The following is an 18,634-nucleotide window of genomic DNA, read 5'->3' on the forward strand; positions in this document are numbered from 1 at the left end:
ACAATCACATGAGTTAAATAAACTTGACCAATCTAACTAATCTGTCTGTCTATCAGAGGAGTTCAAGGCACATTTCTTTCTACTTTGAAAATATAGCTTTGTATGCATGTATTAGAAGTTCCACAATGGTAGTTGCAAAACTGGTAAGAGTGTAATTTTGAGTCTGTGTGACAAAACTATTACAATAATAAGGAACATGAACTGTGAGTGAAAAATCACCTAATCCTGCACAACTCTCTTTCACTTCAGTGAACATTTTAAATGAGCTGTTCGAAAACTAGAGTGAAACTTCCACAGTAAGCCGTGGATCTTTCACGGTTTGGTGGAGTGTGAAACCTGTCGGGTTCCGCATCTTAAAACCACTATAACTTAAATCAAATTGTTCTTTGATCATCAGATGTTACCAACCTCACAGCATCACAAAAGGTTCCCATAAATACTTATTTCTGTATCTTTGTAATAATATTTCAATGGATGGTCGCACAATCGATCTGTCTCTCTCTCTCTCTCTCTCTCTCTCTCTCTCTCTCTCTCTCTCTCTCTCTCTATCTCTCTCTCTCTCTCTCTCTCTCTCTCTCTCTCTCTATCTATCTATCTATCTATCTATCTATCTATCTATCTATCTATCTATCTATCTATCTACAGACAGGTCTCTTACATGATGCCTTTGCAAAAAATAAACTACTGTGGTCGTCTCTGCTTTGTTTTGCTTTTTTTATTATTCATGCATGATTCTTATTTCAATAAATAACATATTTAATTATTGATTGTAAAACAAAATGATAAAAGAAATATGTGTAATTGGCAAACTGGCTATTGTTTTGATATATTTTCTTCTTTATTTAATTATGTCTGAGTGGGCTTTTCGTAATGATTGTGATATTAGTTAAAAAATAGAAACATGTTTACACAGACGGTGTAAGATTGGCATTTCCAATCTTGATTATTTTACGTACACTTATTGTTGCATTTTGGTACGATATCATATGTACACTGCAATTTTTTTATGCATTTAATGCATTCAATTTTAATGCAAAAATAATCACGCTGAACAATATCACGTATGTACGTTGACGTTAAAACGTTTTATTTAACTTAAAAATATATCACCGTTACTATGTTGTCATATTATAATGAATTCATCTTAATTCAAGAGTTTGTACGCAGAAATACATCTTCGGGATTCTGATAAACTAGCATGGTAGCAACGAGAATAACATTTAATACAGCTCATAAAATCCTTTGCGAAAGTTTGACATCTTTATTTTTCAACTTACAAATGAGCAAAGTCAAACACGCTTAGATATTATTAGAAACAATTCCACGTGACCTCTAATATTTGAATTTGCAGTTTCACTTTAAGAAGCGTGTAAACAAAGGTTCTTTACGACGCTGGGTGTCTGTCGTAGAGGTATTCCCGAAGCATTCGGCGAACATCTGGCTTTATTCCTACGTGCGCCAATTGCGTAAATGTTTCGGTGATCGAGGGCAGATGCGCGCATGCTCATTGTCAGGGGGAGTGAGAGGAGCATGAATGGAGCAAAATGGCGGATCATGTGCAGGTAAGTAAATGAATTTGTTTTGCTATTATTGTATGTATTATTGTTTTATTCCAACGCAGTCAGCCGATGGATTCTGAGGCTCGTTTCGGCGACGCATACATGTTTGTTTTGAACGCATGCATCGCGTTGCGGGAGACGCTGACTAGCATGGTTTATCGGATGCGATTACCAAGTGTTGACTTGTGGCCTGTCATCATGTTGATTTTAACTCTGTGGTCCACGATAAGACAGAACTGTGCAGCATGGATGAAAGTTGACTGAAGGCAAAATCCAAAGAGTTGTATTTGAAGCAACGCGGATCTGCTGCGCCTGAGAGATCGTTCGTGTTAATTGCACGCAACTCCATAGCGACAGTAATGTTTTACATTGTAAACAAGGCATCCTCTCTCATCCAGCCGCTTGCGATGCATTGAATGCACTGGCCTCGTATATAAAGCCGACAGTAAACCGAGCTCGGCGAGATTTAGTTGAAGAGTAACGCTTTTCGGTAAGCTCGAAGACGCATGTAAATTCGGTTATCTGTCACGGTGTTGCGGTACCAAATGTGATCGGTTTTCTCGGCTCTGCAAGCTCCTCGCGATGTTAGCCTGTAGCTTACTTGCTAACTCATGAGATTCTCCCGCGCGCCGCCTCGCCAAACCAAAAGCCCAGCGAGAATTCACTTTCATTTAAAGCGTTAAATAATAAATCCTTTAAAAATGTGTTTAGTCTGTGAATTGGCACTGTAAGGTTAAATTAACAGTAAAATACACATTTTGCTTGGAATTTTTTGTGTAATTTACGGGTTAACAGGACTCCTCGGAAATACTTCGATCAAGTTACAAAATACAAAGGGTTGTACCACCAGTGTTTTTAAAGGCAGTTAGGTATTTTTACGTACAATATTCGTAATTTAATCGTTTATTATTGTGCAAGACGTCTCGTTATTTGTCGCGATGTTTACGTTAAACGAAACGCGTGCTGTGCAGTCAGCCCGGTTGCCTTTAACGTTACATCCAGATCCCCTCTTTTCTCATTTTAATTACATTGCGCACGTTCGTATGGGGATTTACGGGACAAACTTGGCAACCTCATTTCATGGGGAAATAGTCTTTCTAGTTCTACGCTTCATTATTGTGTGTCTGTTTGTGTAGTTATAATGTCAGCCATTGCTGCTCTTGACAGCCACATTATTGGGTATCATAGATGAACACTGCACTAGCATTTCGCAGTCACTTGCTGTAAACAACCTGTCCATGACAGCTGACAGGACAGGTCGTGTTTGAGGTCAAAGTTGAAGTTTTCCTGTTGTTGTCATGTGTCCGAGTAGGCGACAAAGAAGTCATTCCATTTGCAGTAATATATTATTTATTATCACATGAGCGGCCTGCTTTGTAAAAGGACATACATTGTTGCTTGTCCCTAAAGTACTGCATGGTTTAGTTGACGTACATTTGATAATTGTCAAAACAATTAAAACGACTCGGCATTTCAGGCTTTTAAACGTTTCTAAGATGGTATATGCATAGACAATTTCATTATGTAATACGCACGTTCATTTAGCTTTGAAATCATTATCTTATAAACTTAAAGCGGGCATAACCATTTTTGCAGTTTCGTAATGACGTTACGTCCCACACCTTCTGTCTGTCTTTAACATGACTTGTCTTATCTCCACTGCGCAGCTTGGAAATGTATCTGTTAGGATACACAATGCATTATATCTCTGTTTCTAAAAACGTTTTGAGTACTCCGTTCTTTCTGGGCCCTTGATTCACGTCTCAATGGGTTGTGTCAAGCACAGGCGTTTGAATTCCCAACTTTAAGCTGTAGAATGCACCAGAAAGTGCGCTATTCATTTAACCCAGGGTTCACTCAAGTCAGTCTTTGTGAAATGCACATGAACTTTGTAGTGGGAGCTCTGCATGTGTTTGTGTGGTTATGCTCCACTAGGGAACAAATGACTGTTTAGAGTCAAAGGCTCTGTTGCTGCATAACACGGGTTACAGGGCTCCAGACAAAAAAAATCAACCAAGGAGCCATTGGCTCTTATGGACGAAAAACCAGGTGCCAAATAATTTTTTTAAGAGCCACATAACATGAATTTGAAACTACTTTTAGTTATCCTGTTGTATGTACAACAGTGATCTTCCCCCTCATAGGTTTTGCACACATAGGTTTTTCCTCATAAGCAAGAACATACAAAATCTGCAGACTTTTCTTGTTAATTCTTTGGAATAGTATAAAACGAGTTTAAAAGCCAAGTTTTTTATTTTCTATGTTGTTTGAAAGGTTAAGGAGTAATCGTGTTAAGTAATCGGGATATAAAAATACGCCAAAATAATAGCGATTAGGATTTTTATCATAATCAAGCAGATCTCTGGCAACCACGCGCCACACCCTAGCAACTGCAAAGCAACACCCTGGCAACCTCTCATGTCATCCTATCGTGCGGGTGATTTTTGCACAGGCGAGCATAACGCACGTTTTTTTTTCATTTAATCTGCATGAAGCAATATTCGGTAGTTTGCTTAATGCAAGGTCTTTAAAATATGATGTGACATTAATGGAACAGTCGAGGTGGTGTAATAACGTCTCTTGGCACTGCATTGGTGTGTCATCTGGATCTTTAGTACAGGGTTGGTAGGTTTTACAACCATGCTGTTGTCCTCATGGATAATGACACTTAGTCGTATATCCTAGTAGATCATCTTACTTTCTGTGACCTTCAGAGCAAACACGTTTACATGCTGGAGTTTATAAGACTTTAGAAAGACAACATGTTCTAAATGTCTTCTTCGAAAATGTTAACGATAAACTGGGATTTTTACATTGATATTCTCTTTCAGAGCCTAGCCCAGCTAGAGATCCTGTGCAAGCAGCTATATGAGACCACAGATACCACCACACGTCTGCAGGCCGAGAAAGCGCTGGTGGAGTTCACCAACAATCCCGACTGCCTGAGTAAATGCCAGCTGTTGCTGGAGAGAGGAAGTGTAAGAATTCAACGTTTTCAAAACTGTAGAACAGGATTACCAAAGTGATCTGACATCAGTGTTAAAGATACCAATTCTTTCTACTAAGTACTAGGTCAAGCAACAACTGGAAATAGCATCATGTTTACCTAATGATCGGTATTGCTGAGAGTAACCTGAAATTGTTTTTATGTCTCTTTTTTTTTTTACAGTCGTCATACTCGCAGTTGCTGGCTGCAACCAGTCTCTCCAAGTTGGTATCTCGTACAAGCAACCCACTTCCACTAGAACAACGCATTGACATTCGTAAGTCCATTAACAAAAGAACAACACATGATGACCATATTGCTATTTTGGAAAAGCAAGCCCTATAAGGTCGTCATCTGACAACATTAAACCTTGCTGAAATTATAACGTTTACTCTTTAGGAAATTATGTTCTTAATTATCTGGCAACCCGGCCAAAGCTTGCTGCCTTTGTGACACAAGCCCTGATCCAGCTGTACGCCAGAATCACCAAGCTTGGCTGGTTCGACTGCCAAAAGGAAGATTACGTCTTCAGGAATGTCATCGTTGATGTGACAAGATTCTTGCAGGTAAAAACTTTTGATGAGGCAAGCATCACTGTTATTATTGCCCATACCTAAGATAAAGATTTCACAGTAATACTATTTTCAAGAAAACAAAACAATGTCTTGGTGAGCTTTTGTAAAAGTTAAACACGTTTGCAAATCAAATGATCCGTCAAGTTTTGGTTTTCAACCCAGTGTTTCATTTTGGTCATATCCCGCTGTAGCCAACCATACACTTATTTTTCAGACATGTACTTGTAGTCTGAATAGTGCCTTAAAATATGATTTTATTCGTGTTGGAAATTTAAATGTATTTTAAATTGCTCAGCTGGTGTGATTTCTATTTTTTCATTTTTGCTTTAATGCACATTAGGGATGAAAACATGTGCGGTTTAATGCGGATGATTTTTATCAAATGTTCCACAAATCTCTACATTATTTTTGGATTCGTTAAGTTGAAGTATATGCCTCTTTTTTATTTATTTCAGGATAGTGTTGAACACTGCATCATAGGAGTCACAATACTTTCTCAGTTAACCAATGAGATTAACCAGGTAAATTTCTCTGCTCTCGATCGTGTCTGTTGTGATGTTTTCTCCTGTATGTGAGATTTGCTGTACGTTTATTGACACTTAGACCACTATAATTCCTTCATGGAAATAATTGAACACTTTGGAATATTAGTTCATAATTTAGGAAACTAACAGCAAAAAACTAACATTTTGATCAGAAATATCTGGCATGTTTATAGGAAGTTCAGGAAGCGAAAGTCACACTAAAGATATTTAAACCCTCGTTTTTGCTTCTCCAGGCGGACTCGTCGCATCCTCTTACTAAACACAGGAAGATCGCGTCATCGTTTCGAGATTCCTCTTTGTTCGACATCTTCACACTTTCCTGCAACCTTCTCAAGCAGGTAAGGGATGAACTCGCCAGTCTCTTCAGTGTTCTCGTAGAAAACCTGTTGTATGTTCAGCACACTTCAATGTCATGGATGAGGCTCAGTGGCTTGCTCTCTATGCAGGGTGTCCACGGGGTCTTAAAAAGTATTAAATGTTGATAAATAAATTGAGAGAAAATTAAGGCCATTAAAAAGTCTTAGTTGCCATTTTCCAAGGTATTACATTTTGTATCGTTTTTTCATATTTGTCCAAAGTAGGCATGCACCGAATGTTCGGCAACTGAAAAGAGCACAAAAAAGCATGACATGTGATTTGATCAACCCACAGAGAGAGAGAGAGAGAGAGAGAGAGAGAGAGAGGGGGGCGCGCACTTTATTAATGCCGCAAACATGTCGGCAGTGTGTGGAGCATTTTTAAATGTCAGAGTAAATTTCTTAATGAAAGCGTATTTACCGATCGGTAACTTGTGTACTTCAGACTGGATAGGGAGGTTTGACAGTAGCCCCGCTGCTCGCGACATCCTTTGTCACCTCATACAGTGGGCGCGTGCACACAATACCTTGTACTAAACAACTTGTCAAAGTGTTTTCTGTCCCACAAGTCCACCTGATAGAACAATCAGAGTTTGGAGGAGAGACGTGAACTGAAATGGTTGTCAGTCAGAATTGCTTGCATTCAGAATATTTTTCTTTAAACCATTTAGCAGTGTAGCCAATAATAATGCAACAGTTTTCGTTTATTCAGAATTTTAGCTTATAATGTTGAAGGACACTTTCAACAGTCAGTTATAGGCGAGTGGGCTCTTTTTTTATTAATTTAGCCTACCCCTGTTGAAAAAACAGCATATGCTCGGTTAGGTATGTTTTGATGCTGGTTTGACCAGCTAAGGGCCAGCACATGGCCATCCTAAACTAGCTTAAACCAGCGCAAACCAGCATAGAACATACCAAACTGTTTTTTTCAACAGGGACTTGCTTTGCTCAATTGTATTTGAAAAGCAAGATAAAATACAGAAAAGCCATTCAGTTTATGCAATAGTGGAAAAATTGGCTTGATAAATAGAAGAAATATGAAATGCCTTGTTTGATATCTGGCCAAGTGTTTCCTTTTTATTTGACTTCGACCAAGAATTTTCACTTCCGTGCATCCCTAGTCCAAAGAGGTCATATGGTACAGTTTGCCTGAATTTAATCATTGAGTAGGTAGGCGAATAGTGGGAGGTCCATGTACACTTAAGAGTAGGAACCATGGCTTAGGAATAACCGTGAGGTGTACTGCCTGTTTCTCTTTCTAATAAACCTTGCATTGGGGTGGTCACTCTTATTAGTAAGTAGGTATTACAAACTAACTGTTTAGTTGTGCTATCTAACAATCATTATATAGTCAATGAAAGTTAAAGTGAAGGTGATTTAACCGATTAAAAAATAGAAAAGCGGTTGAAAAAGGTCTTAAAAAGTATTTAATTTAGCTCCATGATTGCTGTATATACCCTGGTATGTGTTCAGGCGTCTGGGAAGAACTTGAATCTAAACGATGAGAGCCAGCACGGGCTGCTCATGCAGCTTCTCAAACTGGCCCACAACTGCCTCAACTTTGACTTCATCGGTACATCAACCGATGAGTCCTCAGACGACCTGTGCACCGTCCAGATCCCCACCAGCTGGAGATCAGGTGAGCTTCCATCTTCTCTATGATGAAAATCCGAACGCGTTTTACACCTGTGTGTTTCTTTAGACTTGTTTTCAAGACTTTATTATTATCGTACCTTCTCCTTTATGTATTAAATGTTTTAAAAAAATTCAAGCCCTGAAATAGAAAAAAAAAATTGTTTTGTTTTTTTCCACATTGTAGCCTTTTTGGACTCCTCGACCTTGCAGCTGTTTTTTGATCTGTATCATTCCATCCCTCCTTCACTTTCTCCCTTGGTAAGTGTAAGATAAACAGCTCGACGTGCACGTGGAGATAAACAAACTATTCCTCTCAATCATGTAAAATGTGCTTTTTTTACATTTCTTTCAGGTTTTGTCTTGTCTGGTTCAGATAGCATCTGTCCGGAGGTCCCTCTTCAACAACGCCGAAAGAGCAAAGTTCCTTTCACATTTAGTGGATGGTGTGAAGAGAATATTGGAGAACCCACAAGTATGACACCCATCTTTATACTTGTTAAGAAGGACCTTTATAAGCGTATGTCATTTTAGAAGGAGAGGTACCTGAATGAGAAATATGATTCAAAATATACACTTAGTATCAAATAGTATAAAAATAGATTATAAAACAATGGTATAAAAAAAATATTCAGAGCAACATAAACCACTTGTAAGCACATTTTTGTCATTATTTTCAGTCATACATGTAGCATACAGAAACTATATGACGCTTTCAGACATTTTTAGTTTTTACGTGGCTTTTGTAAAATGTTAAAATATTTGTATCTGTTTTAAATCATTTTTATAGAGTTTGTCAGATCCAAACAACTACCACGAGTTCTGTCGTCTGCTGGCTCGACTCAAGAGCAACTATCAGTTAGGAGAGCTGGTTAAAGTCGAAAACTACCCCGAGGTCATAAGACTGATCGCTAACTTCACCGTAACTAGTCTGCAGGTGAGTCAAAGCCCCTGCATTCTAAACCCAGTGCTTAATTCTACAGGAATGCAACAGTACATAAAACAAATCTAGTCAACCGGAAACCAAATCACGACCAGGGTGCTGCTGAAATCAGAATCACATCGAGATTTTTCTGTATGAAAAGATGTATAAAATGTTTGATGTCTCGCAGCACTGGGAGTTTGCACCCAACAGTGTGCACTATCTGCTGAGTCTGTGGCAGCGTTTGGCCGCCTCTGTCCCATATGTGAAGGCAACAGAACCCCACATGTTGGAGACCTACACCCCAGAGGTGACCAAAGCCTACATCACATCTCGCCTGGAGTCCGTACACGTCATTCTGAGGTGAGCTTCTAGCTCATGATGAGAATATACTCAATATACCTATCCGTGTATGTAGTCAACGGTATGGTGTGCACAGTCACGATTAAACTGATGGCTATGTAGAACGTCAACTTATACATTTATTGAAATGATCAAACAAGTCAAATCAATTAATCGTCACAGCATGATATTTCTGGTTTGCAAAGGGATGGTCTTGAAGACCCATTGGATGATGCTGGTTTGGTGCAGCAGCAGTTGGACCAGCTGTCGACCATCGGGCGATGCGAGTATGAGAAGACCTGTGCCCTGCTGGTCCAGCTCTTCGACCAATCGGCCCAGTCCTACCAAGAGCTTCTGCAGTCCACCAACTCCAGCACGATCGATATAGCTGTACAGGAGGGTGAGATTAAACGCGGTTTAGAGTCCAGACATGTAATAAAATGGTAAATCTGTATACTTTGCTTACGGTATGGTTCTGTTCAGGCCGTTTGACGTGGTTGGTGTACATCATTGGCGCAGTGATCGGAGGAAGAGTTTCTTTCGCCAGCACAGATGAGCAGGACGCCATGGACGGGGAGCTTGTGTGTCGGTGAGGAATCGTCTAGATATTAATGAAATATCAATCGTGTGCATAGTTCCTGAATGTTTGCCTTTTGTTCCTTTCAGGGTTTTGCAGTTAATGAATCTCACAGACTCTCGACTGGCACAAGCTGGAAACGAGAAGCTTGAGTTGGCCATGCTCAGTTTCTTCGAACAGTTCCGCAAGATCTACATTGGTGACCAGGTGCAAAAATCATCAAAGGTAATTGGAGACTTTGGTTTGTGTGAGGCTGAACTGTACGAAACGTTTTGTGAAAAAAATCCTTAGCTTGTTTGTTTAAACAGCAAAACAAACATAAGAAAATGAGCTAGCAGGGAGTTCATTATTGACCTCTCGTAGCATAGGCAGTTTATTATTAAACTCTCAGATTGGCCGGCGTTTGTGATTGTGTTGCATCTGGGATTTGTTAAGCGTCAGTTGACTTTACTTCTTTAGTATGCTGTGTTGTCCGGTTTGTTTTATCTGTTTTTCTTTCTTTAGGGTGGTTCAGTAAACGCACTTGTAGGGTTGAAAACAAGTCTAATTCTCTTTCATGTCCGAGATGAGTGTTGTGACTCAACTAACCAGAAAGATGAAGTTTCTCTGCTGTCACTCGGTTTCTTATCTGTGAACAGTGAGGATAGTAGTTGACCCTTAGAGTGACTAGCTTCTCTGCTAAACCTGTGTTAATGGAACGTATGCTGGGCAGTTAATTTCCTTTTCTCGCCAAATCTATACAGTTTAGGCTTGTTGCGATTGTCTGTGTCAACGGTGATACACGGCGTACACCCGCCTACCGGTTACATCACATGTCCACCGCGGCACCGACCCCCACCGTCTTTTTGAATTTGTGTGTACAAACAGTTTCAAAGTGACAACAAACAAACTGCGCATGTGCATGTTCGTGGGCTGCAGTTACATTCCGGTTCACATTCACAAACAATAGAGTGCCTGTAGATTATAGCTGATAACAATCAAAAGAAACCGACTGGACAGTTTATTGTGCAACTTGATGGGTTCTCAACTGGATTTAGGTCTGGGGAACGTGAGGGCCAGTTAATGGCATCAATGCCTTCATCGTCCAGAAACTGTCTACAGACTCTGGGCACATGCTGTCGGGCATTATCATGCACCAGGAGGGCACTGCACCAGCATAAGATCTAGACAGTAGTTCTGAGGATTTCAACCCAATACTTCATAGCACGTGGAGGTCTGTAAGACCCTCGTGAGGATGGTCCTCCCCATTCCACCCTTGCTGTTGCCTCTCCAGTGTATCTGTTGTCACTTTTATTTGAACCAAATCGAGAAAGTGTTTCACAATCACTTATGCTTCTTTACCGGGTTGATTGATATACTTGAAGGTTAACTGACTTTGAGTAAAAGTTGCACTACGTAGGATTGGCCTCTTTGTCGCCATCTGGGTTTGTAATTGCTACTGCAGGTGATGTGGGGAGGTAATTTCTAAATTGCACGAGGTCCCCAGAATAAACTAGTCCTGTGCGAATAGGGCTTAAATTACATTTACCATAATGAACATAACAAAGAGAGAAAGAACAACCGATGAAACCGTACCAGTCTGTATTAACACAACAAGGTAGCTACAGTTTTTGTGTTATCTATTGAAATGTCTTTCCTCTTCAGAAGAAATAAAGTCATGATGCATCCGTTTTAAATCTTTTCAGATCACAGTTCACGCCACCTTTGAAATAACTTGCCAATATATGAGTCCAATCACATTCACTTCTTTGTAAACTGTCATCAGTTCGTAATTTCTTGTTTTTCACAACTGATGAATCCCCAGGTGTCAACGCTGCTTGCCGTTTAAAAGTAAGAGTACTAAACGCCACCATAAATAATACTTGAAGTTGTATATAATCCTACCCAACAGTTATGAGTACACGCGTCACACGCAGCATCCACGTGCTGGCTTGCAGCCGGATCCTCTTCGTTCTGTGTACACATGTGACGAAATGATGCATAGACGAAAAACACCAAATAAGGATCTCCGGAAAAGATGACCCGGCAGGGAAAATTACGAACCATTATTAAACATCATTACACTTTCAGTGGGGAATCCCGCAAGGGTTGCGACACAGTTTTAAACACCGTTCTTTCATGTACTTGCTCTGTAATTGGTTTTAGCTCATTTTTACTCAAAATAACTTTCGGACTGTCAATTTAAGCTGTAACGATTTAAGTGTTCCCACAATTTTCAGAGCAGTCTATTTAAGGAAGTTTAACATATTTAAGGAGGTGGCTAACTAAGACCACACCGCCCCAAACCCTGAAATTACAGCTGCAAAGGCTCATTTTACTCAAATGTATGAATTTTATGAGCTGGCAAAGCAACGATTAAGGCCTACCCTAACCCCGTCCCTAAACCTGACATCACTGGGGCGCAAATCGTAATAGAACGTACAAAGGAGTTTGTAGGAATTCACACCAATGAGCCACCTCGTGAAATAGGTAGCCTACGAATTCCCTCCAGCTTGCTTTGATATATATTTTATTTATACATATGATGAAGATACCGCGTATTTAAGTATTTTAGATTGAATGTTGTGCTGGGTGACACTGAGAAAAGTGCGGAGAGAAACGAAAGTAGGGGGATATTCGTTGTCTATGAACGGATTGCATAGTCTCACAGGAATTTGTGACATTGTAACAGTGTTGTCTAACCAACTATTAACATTACTTTACATGTCAGGGTCTATATCTTCTAGTGGAAAAATACATTTAGCATAAATGTAATATAACGGAAAACAATAACTTTGTTTGATCCCCAGTTGTATCGGAGACTATCCGAAGTTCTTGGGCTGAATGATGAGACCATGGTACTTAGTGTTTTCATTGGGAAAATGTGAGTATATGCCTAACTAATAAGAATTGTTGTGATCTTGTAAATGTTGATGTGTTAAAAAACGTTGCTAGTTAAGTTACTAAAACTTCTGTTTTGATGCAGTATCACCAACCTGAAGTACTGGGGACAGTGTGAACCAATCACATCAAAGACACTACAGCTTCTCAATGACCTCTCTATTGGATATCCTTAACAAGATTAGCTTCGCTCATTACACTGCAGAATCGTCTCTTTTCTGTCCGAAATGTTCTAGACAACAAATATGGTTTGCAATATTCCCTTAACCTCCATCTCACTTACAGCAGTGTTAGAAAACTAGTGAAGCTCAGTGCTGTGCAGTTCATGTTAAACAACCACACAGTAAGTCACCAACCTCAGATCAGTTACTTATACACTTAGTTACTTTGCACCGTAACAAACTTTCAATTCATTTTGTGCGACAGAGTGAGCACTTTTCTTTCCTGGGCGTGAACAATCAGGCCAACCTCAGCGACATGAGGTGTCGGACAACTTTCTACACAGCCTTGGGGAGACTTCTTATGGTAGATTTGGGTAAGGGTACCTATTATAGCTCATTTCAACATTACGTTAACATTAACGTATCGTGCATTTCACGTTAAAAGCATCCTTGCGTTGTGTTCCATTCTGTCGACACGAGAACAGGGACAGTTAGTAAGCACATCAGTGTTATTGACACCTGTATATTGTGTTTTGTATATTGTGTTTTGACAGGAGAGGATGAAGACCAGTTTGAGCAATTCATGCTTCCTCTCACTGCTGCGTTTGAAGCCGTCGCGCAGATGTTCAGCACCAACACCTTCAATGAACAAGAAGCTAAAGTAAGAGGTCATATCTTTTTAAAAACCATCTTTCATGTTTTTCACATGGTAGATGAACAGATGTTTGTTTCTTTCAGAGGACTTTGGTGGGACTGGTGAGAGATCTGAGAGGAATTGCCTTTGCCTTCAATGCCAAGACCAGCTTTATGATGCTTTTCGATTGGATGTATCCTTCAGAGCTGTGATACCAAATGTAACTGCAGAAATCAAACGGGTCGACCCGCTCTGAACTTTTACCATTGGTTGAGACAGTTTTGCTATGGAGAGCCAAATATATCAATGTTGAAAGTCGTTGACGATTTTTCAGCAGTTTTCAATTGGGCAAAACACTCCGGTCCTCAAGCTTTCACTATTTACTTATTGTCCAGGTTTAAACTTTCATTATACATTTTTAGCGTGTGGCATCTGTATTTAAACTAGGGCATGTAAAATAGAAAAGTTGCATTTAAACAGACTTTGAATGTTTAAGTAAATGATTCAAACATCTCCGTGCCAAAATAACCATGTCAGGTTGTGGCTGTTATCCTCGTTTTCCTTAACAGACCTTTTCTGCACAGTTACCCTTCCTACATGCCCATTTTACAGCGGGCGATAGAGCTCTGGTATCATGTACCCGCCTGCACCACACCGGTCCTTAAACTCATGGCCGAGCTGGTGCACAACAGGTCTGTGAACATGATTCTGTAGTAGTTCATGTTTTATAATGATTCTGTATGTAGTTCATGGTTTATAAAATTCGTTTGCTGCCATGTAGGTCACAAAGATTACAATTTGACGTGTCTTCACCAAATGGAATCCTGCTGTTCAGAGAGACGAGCAAGATGATAACAACATATGGTACATCCTCCTTTTCTGTGCTTGACTTGTTCATCTTTACGAAGCGATTCCTCCTACAGATTGTTTAAAGCGCTTCCACGAATAGTACACTGTAGTGTAGCTTTGTTTATTGTATGATTCATTCTTTTCTTGTGAAAACTAATAAATGTTGGAACACTTTACAATAGGTTGTATTTGTTAATGTTAGGTTATACCCTAGCTAACATGAACTAACAATTAGAAATATGTTTTTAACAACAAATTGTAATGTTTGTTTTTAAAGGGAATCGGATCCTGACGCTGGGTGAGGTGCCAAAAGATCAGGTTTACGCACTGAAACTAAAGGGAATCTCTATCTGTTTCTCTATGCTGAAAGCCGTGCTAAGCGGCAACTATGTCAACTTCGGCGTCTTCCGGCTATACGGTGACGATGCCCTGGACAACGCCCTGCAGACCTTCATAAAGCTGCTCCTATCCATCCCTCACAGTGACCTGCTGGTGAGACCATCGCTCCATACGTTATTTATAGTAGCATTGTTGTGTCCTTTAACATTTACAGCGGTTTATTTGTTCTCTTCTTCTCGCAGGACTATCCAAAGCTCAGTCAGTCCTACTACTCTCTTTTGGAGGTGCTAACTCAAGACCATATGAACTTCATTGCCAGCCTGGAACCTCATGTGGTCATGTACATCCTGTCCTCCATATCAGAGGGGCTCACGGCACTTGGTAAGGGCGCTTTTATTATTTACTTTCTTTTCGAACTGTGTGTTTGCAAACCTCTGGCTGGAGACGTTTGCCTCAGAGGTGTGAAGCTGAAGTCATCATTGGGTGGGTGGTGGTGTTTATCTCTTCCCTCACAGACACAATGGTTTGCACTGGTTGCTGCTCCAGCCTGGATCACATAGTCACTTATCTGTTCAAGCTGCTTTCACGCAGCACCAAGAAAAGAGCGGCGCCCATGGTCCAAGAGAGCGACCGCTTCCTTCATATAATGCAGCAGCACCCTGAGATGATCCAGCAGGTGAGATTCAGCTGAAGCTTTGAAAGCCATTTGTAGCTCGGGTATAACATGCTTTACTACAGGAGGTGGTAGTTTCGGTTAATACTAAATTCAGTCATTATTTACTTACCTTTCTCATACCTGCAAACAAGTTGCTTTTGGTGTTTTTTGCTGTAGTTTTATGTTATACTATCGGTCTGGCGCAGCCCTGCATGAAGTCGAACACACTAACGCATCCAGAGAGTCTGCGAAAAAGACACCAAATATACTGCACTTTAAAACACGTAGTATTATTTTTACTAATGTTCGTGGTGAACTAAATAGTGTTTTGACAGTGTAAGGTACAAGATTAACCAAAACATTTCATATGCTGGTTTGTTATGTTTTGATGCTGGTTTGTGCTGGTGTAAACTGGTTAAACTGGTTTTTTTCAACTAGGTTCTGATTCTTCTGATATTCATTACAGCAACATGTTTGACTATGTTGACTGAAATATTGATATGGCCATACAAAATTGAATGGCTTGAAATAATAATAATAACAATAATGGTTGAATCACTTTTCTTTTAGAAGTCATGTTGCAATAAAGGATCTCATAAATATTGAAATGGGAAATGTAGAAAATCGGCTATTTTGCGTTTTCCAAATACTGATATTCATGCTGATGACACCACAACACGTGTTAGCGGCACCATCTAGCGGTTGTCTGTGGAACTCACTGTGTTCTATTTTCATGTGTACAAATTATTATAATTTAAAGAGGTATGAAATGACATGAAGGTGAGCATATGATGACAGAATTTTCATTTCTGGTTGAACTCCCACTTTAAATGATTTTGTAGTTCTTTTCAAAACATTGCATTGTTTGTAAATGCATAATAGTACAAAGAGCAGAGACATAATGAAATACAGGATATTTCAACAAACAACATTTTGGAATAATTGTTTGTTTAGTTGTTAATAATTGTGTAACTGTTATTTTCCAGATGCTGTCCACAGTGTTGAATATCATCATTTTCGAAGATTGTAGGAATCAGTGGTCTATGTCACGGCCACTTCTTGGTTTGATTCTACTCAACGAGAAGGTAAGTGATGCATTGGTATATATTGTTGGTGTAAATGTTAAATAGCAATTGGGTTTTGCCCCTTATATTATTCCTCAGGGGTTTTCTGATCAGAGCGTTATGTTTGTGTGTGAAGTATTTTGCAGATCTACGGAACAGCATTGTCAACAGCCAGCCACCGGAAAAGCAGCAAGCCATGCACTTATGCTTTGAAAATCTCATGGAGGGCATAGAGAGAAACTTGCTGACAAAAAACAGAGACAGGTAATTTTAATACAGTTTAGTGACTCTTTATTTTACATTTTTTCCTCTGAACTTCTCGTGTTTTTTATTAATTTCTTCCGGTTACATTTAAAAAAGTTTAGATTTTCTCTCTGTACTTCCAGGTTTACACAGAATCTTTCAGTATTTAGAAGAGAAGTCAATGACTCCATGAAGAATTCCACATACGGGGTAAACAGCAACGATATGATGAGCTGACATTCCATAGAGAACCAGGCCCCGCCCACGTGGCCCAGCCCCGCCCTGTACTCCCACCCGCCCCTGGCCCGGATGCCGGGGGTCCACCGCTGCGCAAGCCTGCACCTCCCGCTCCCCAATCCCTAAATCCCTCACACCTCCCCACCGTCCCTTTTTATAAATATACACATATAAATATATACATATTTTAAAGCCAGTTTCTAGAGGTCATTCTCTTTGGTCATTCTCTTGTCATTTGGGGCTCAAAGTCCAAAGAGAGAGGAGGGGAATGGTAGGGAATGGGTTTGGGGTGTGGGACAGCACCTGTGTGGATTCTAGAGCGGTCGGCAGAGGTCCAAAAGCTCTTAGGGATGATGGAAAAACCGGCGTTGAGTGTCTGTGTGTTTGCGTGAGTGTGTTGGAGCGCGAGTCTGTGGAAAGCAAGGGTTAAGATGAGCTGTTATACAGAGCGCTCTGCTTTTGCCTGCCTTGTATAGAAACACATAAGGAAAAAAAGTGTACATTTTTTTCATAACATTTTCAACAATGTTTATAATGATAACGATTTAAGAATAATAATGAGTGTGATTGAATCTTTTTACAGTCTAGTAAGTTAGTGCAGCTGTGCTGAAGTGTGGGTTTGTCTGTATGGAGAGAGAAAGAGAATCCTTTATATCCGGGTGGCGTGAGTGTTGGGATTTACAACTGTCTCTGGAGGGGGGTGGGACATGGGTGGGGTCAAAAGGTTCAATTCGTTTTTTTTCTTCAGATTAAAACTATGGAACAAACATTGGTGCACAGAGAAGTTTGTAAATACACTATTGCATTAACGTCTTCAAAAGGTTTAACATTTCCCTCATAATGTCGATGGGCATGATGTCAAGTCAATCTTGGGTCAACCTTCCCACTTGAGAGCTGTCGTGACATCCCACCGCCGTTACCATCAAGGGTGTTCTGAGATCTGCTCGTCGCTGGGAACCTGGGAACAGCCCTAAAACAACCCATTTATTTTTTTACCATCATTTCGAGAATACACACTCGGACTGTTCCCTTCCCATTTGTCTCCAAAGGATGTGATCATGTCTTTTGTGAATTTGATTATATAAAGCGACTTATGGTTGTGGTGAAGTTGCTCTCTGAGCTTTCGTCAACCGTTTCCCTGCTTTTTAATCTCACAGGCTTCCAGTCTTTTGTGGTTTTATTGTCGATCTGGTGATCTTCGGTAGTGAAGCCCTTAGAATGTAGCTGTGTCCTTAACAAAAGATACTCGGGGTCTCACAGGCAAAAGCAGCGGATCACTCTGGACAGTTGCCTTTAGCTTTAACCCCTCACGTTTTTTCACTTCTCCCCCTCAGGATTCCCGTTTCATTTTAATAACAGAGAACGAAACCGAACACAGTAGATTCAAAAACAGAAGCCGGACAGAATATATTTGCAACTTGTGCTACTCGACGGATGTTGCTGCTAACTGTTTGTGAAGAATTCGCTCATCTCTTAACCATGTCCAACACTTACGGATGTGTAATAAGTTCTCTTTATTTTTCTCTTGGTTCCCTGACGTGAATGTGTGTTTTGGCGACTGTGTGTTGGGTCCATCGAGTGATAAGGTAGCTGGTTGAATTGTTTGTTTGGATGTCTGCTACATATAGTGTAAGCATTGTGACTGCAAAATAAACATCATTGGTTTGTACTACTACGTGCATATTTTGTGACTGGCAGCCCGTGACGCACAATAACGGTCTGTCCGACTTCAGTTGACCTTTATTTTCTTAATGCACATTCTTGGTTTTGTACGAGTTATCTTTTGTTAAAGGTTCATGTCTGTTGTTCTCCATTTATTTTTGAGAACAGTAAACCATTCCAAAGCTTTAAGATCTGACTGACACCGGACGCGGCACGGCACAACAAAATAAATATAATTTTACATCTTATCCACACTAGATGCAGCCCGATGTGAAACCTACCAGAACAAACAATGTGTCGTGTCATGTGTTGACACGGTGTAAATCTTTTTAGTTTCTTAACAGGTATCAAAAATGATTCACGGTTACACAAGGCACATATTTATCAGGACATCAATTCAGATAATACGTCGTCAA

The 18,634-nt window shown here is 40.0% G+C and overlaps 1 protein-coding gene across 2 annotated transcripts; it reads left to right on the plus strand.

Moving 5' to 3' along the window:
• Nucleotides 1–1,494: 1,494 nt before the first annotated feature.
• On the plus strand, nt 1,495–18,225 carry xpo7 (exportin 7). Of its 2 annotated transcripts, none has more exons than XM_079448754.1 (28): nt 1,495–1,562; nt 4,391–4,537; nt 4,729–4,822; nt 4,945–5,111; nt 5,576–5,641; nt 5,899–6,003; nt 7,495–7,660; nt 7,841–7,914; nt 8,009–8,128; nt 8,444–8,590; nt 8,766–8,938; nt 9,124–9,317; nt 9,401–9,506; nt 9,584–9,719; nt 12,284–12,357; nt 12,460–12,540; nt 12,654–12,717; nt 12,801–12,909; nt 13,090–13,196; nt 13,274–13,362; nt 13,754–13,861; nt 13,951–14,033; nt 14,296–14,510; nt 14,600–14,738; nt 14,873–15,033; nt 15,999–16,097; nt 16,213–16,340; nt 16,463–18,225. In XM_079448754.1, exons 1-28 carry the CDS (start codon nt 1,545–1,547, stop codon nt 16,554–16,556), a joined length of 3,264 nt encoding a protein of 1,087 aa, XP_079304880.1. In that variant the 5' UTR covers nt 1,495–1,544; the 3' UTR covers nt 16,557–18,225. The 2 variants fall into 2 exon arrangements, with proteins under 2 accessions (XP_079304880.1, XP_079304881.1); XM_079448755.1 differs by lacking the exon at nt 1,495–1,562 and adding an exon at nt 1,954–2,049.
• Nucleotides 18,226–18,634: the final 409 nt, after the last annotated feature.

This window comes from Barbatula barbatula (genome assembly GCF_947034865.1).
Source record: "Barbatula barbatula genome assembly, chromosome: 24".
In the NCBI taxonomy this organism is placed as follows: Eukaryota; Metazoa; Chordata; class Actinopteri; order Cypriniformes; family Nemacheilidae; genus Barbatula; species Barbatula barbatula.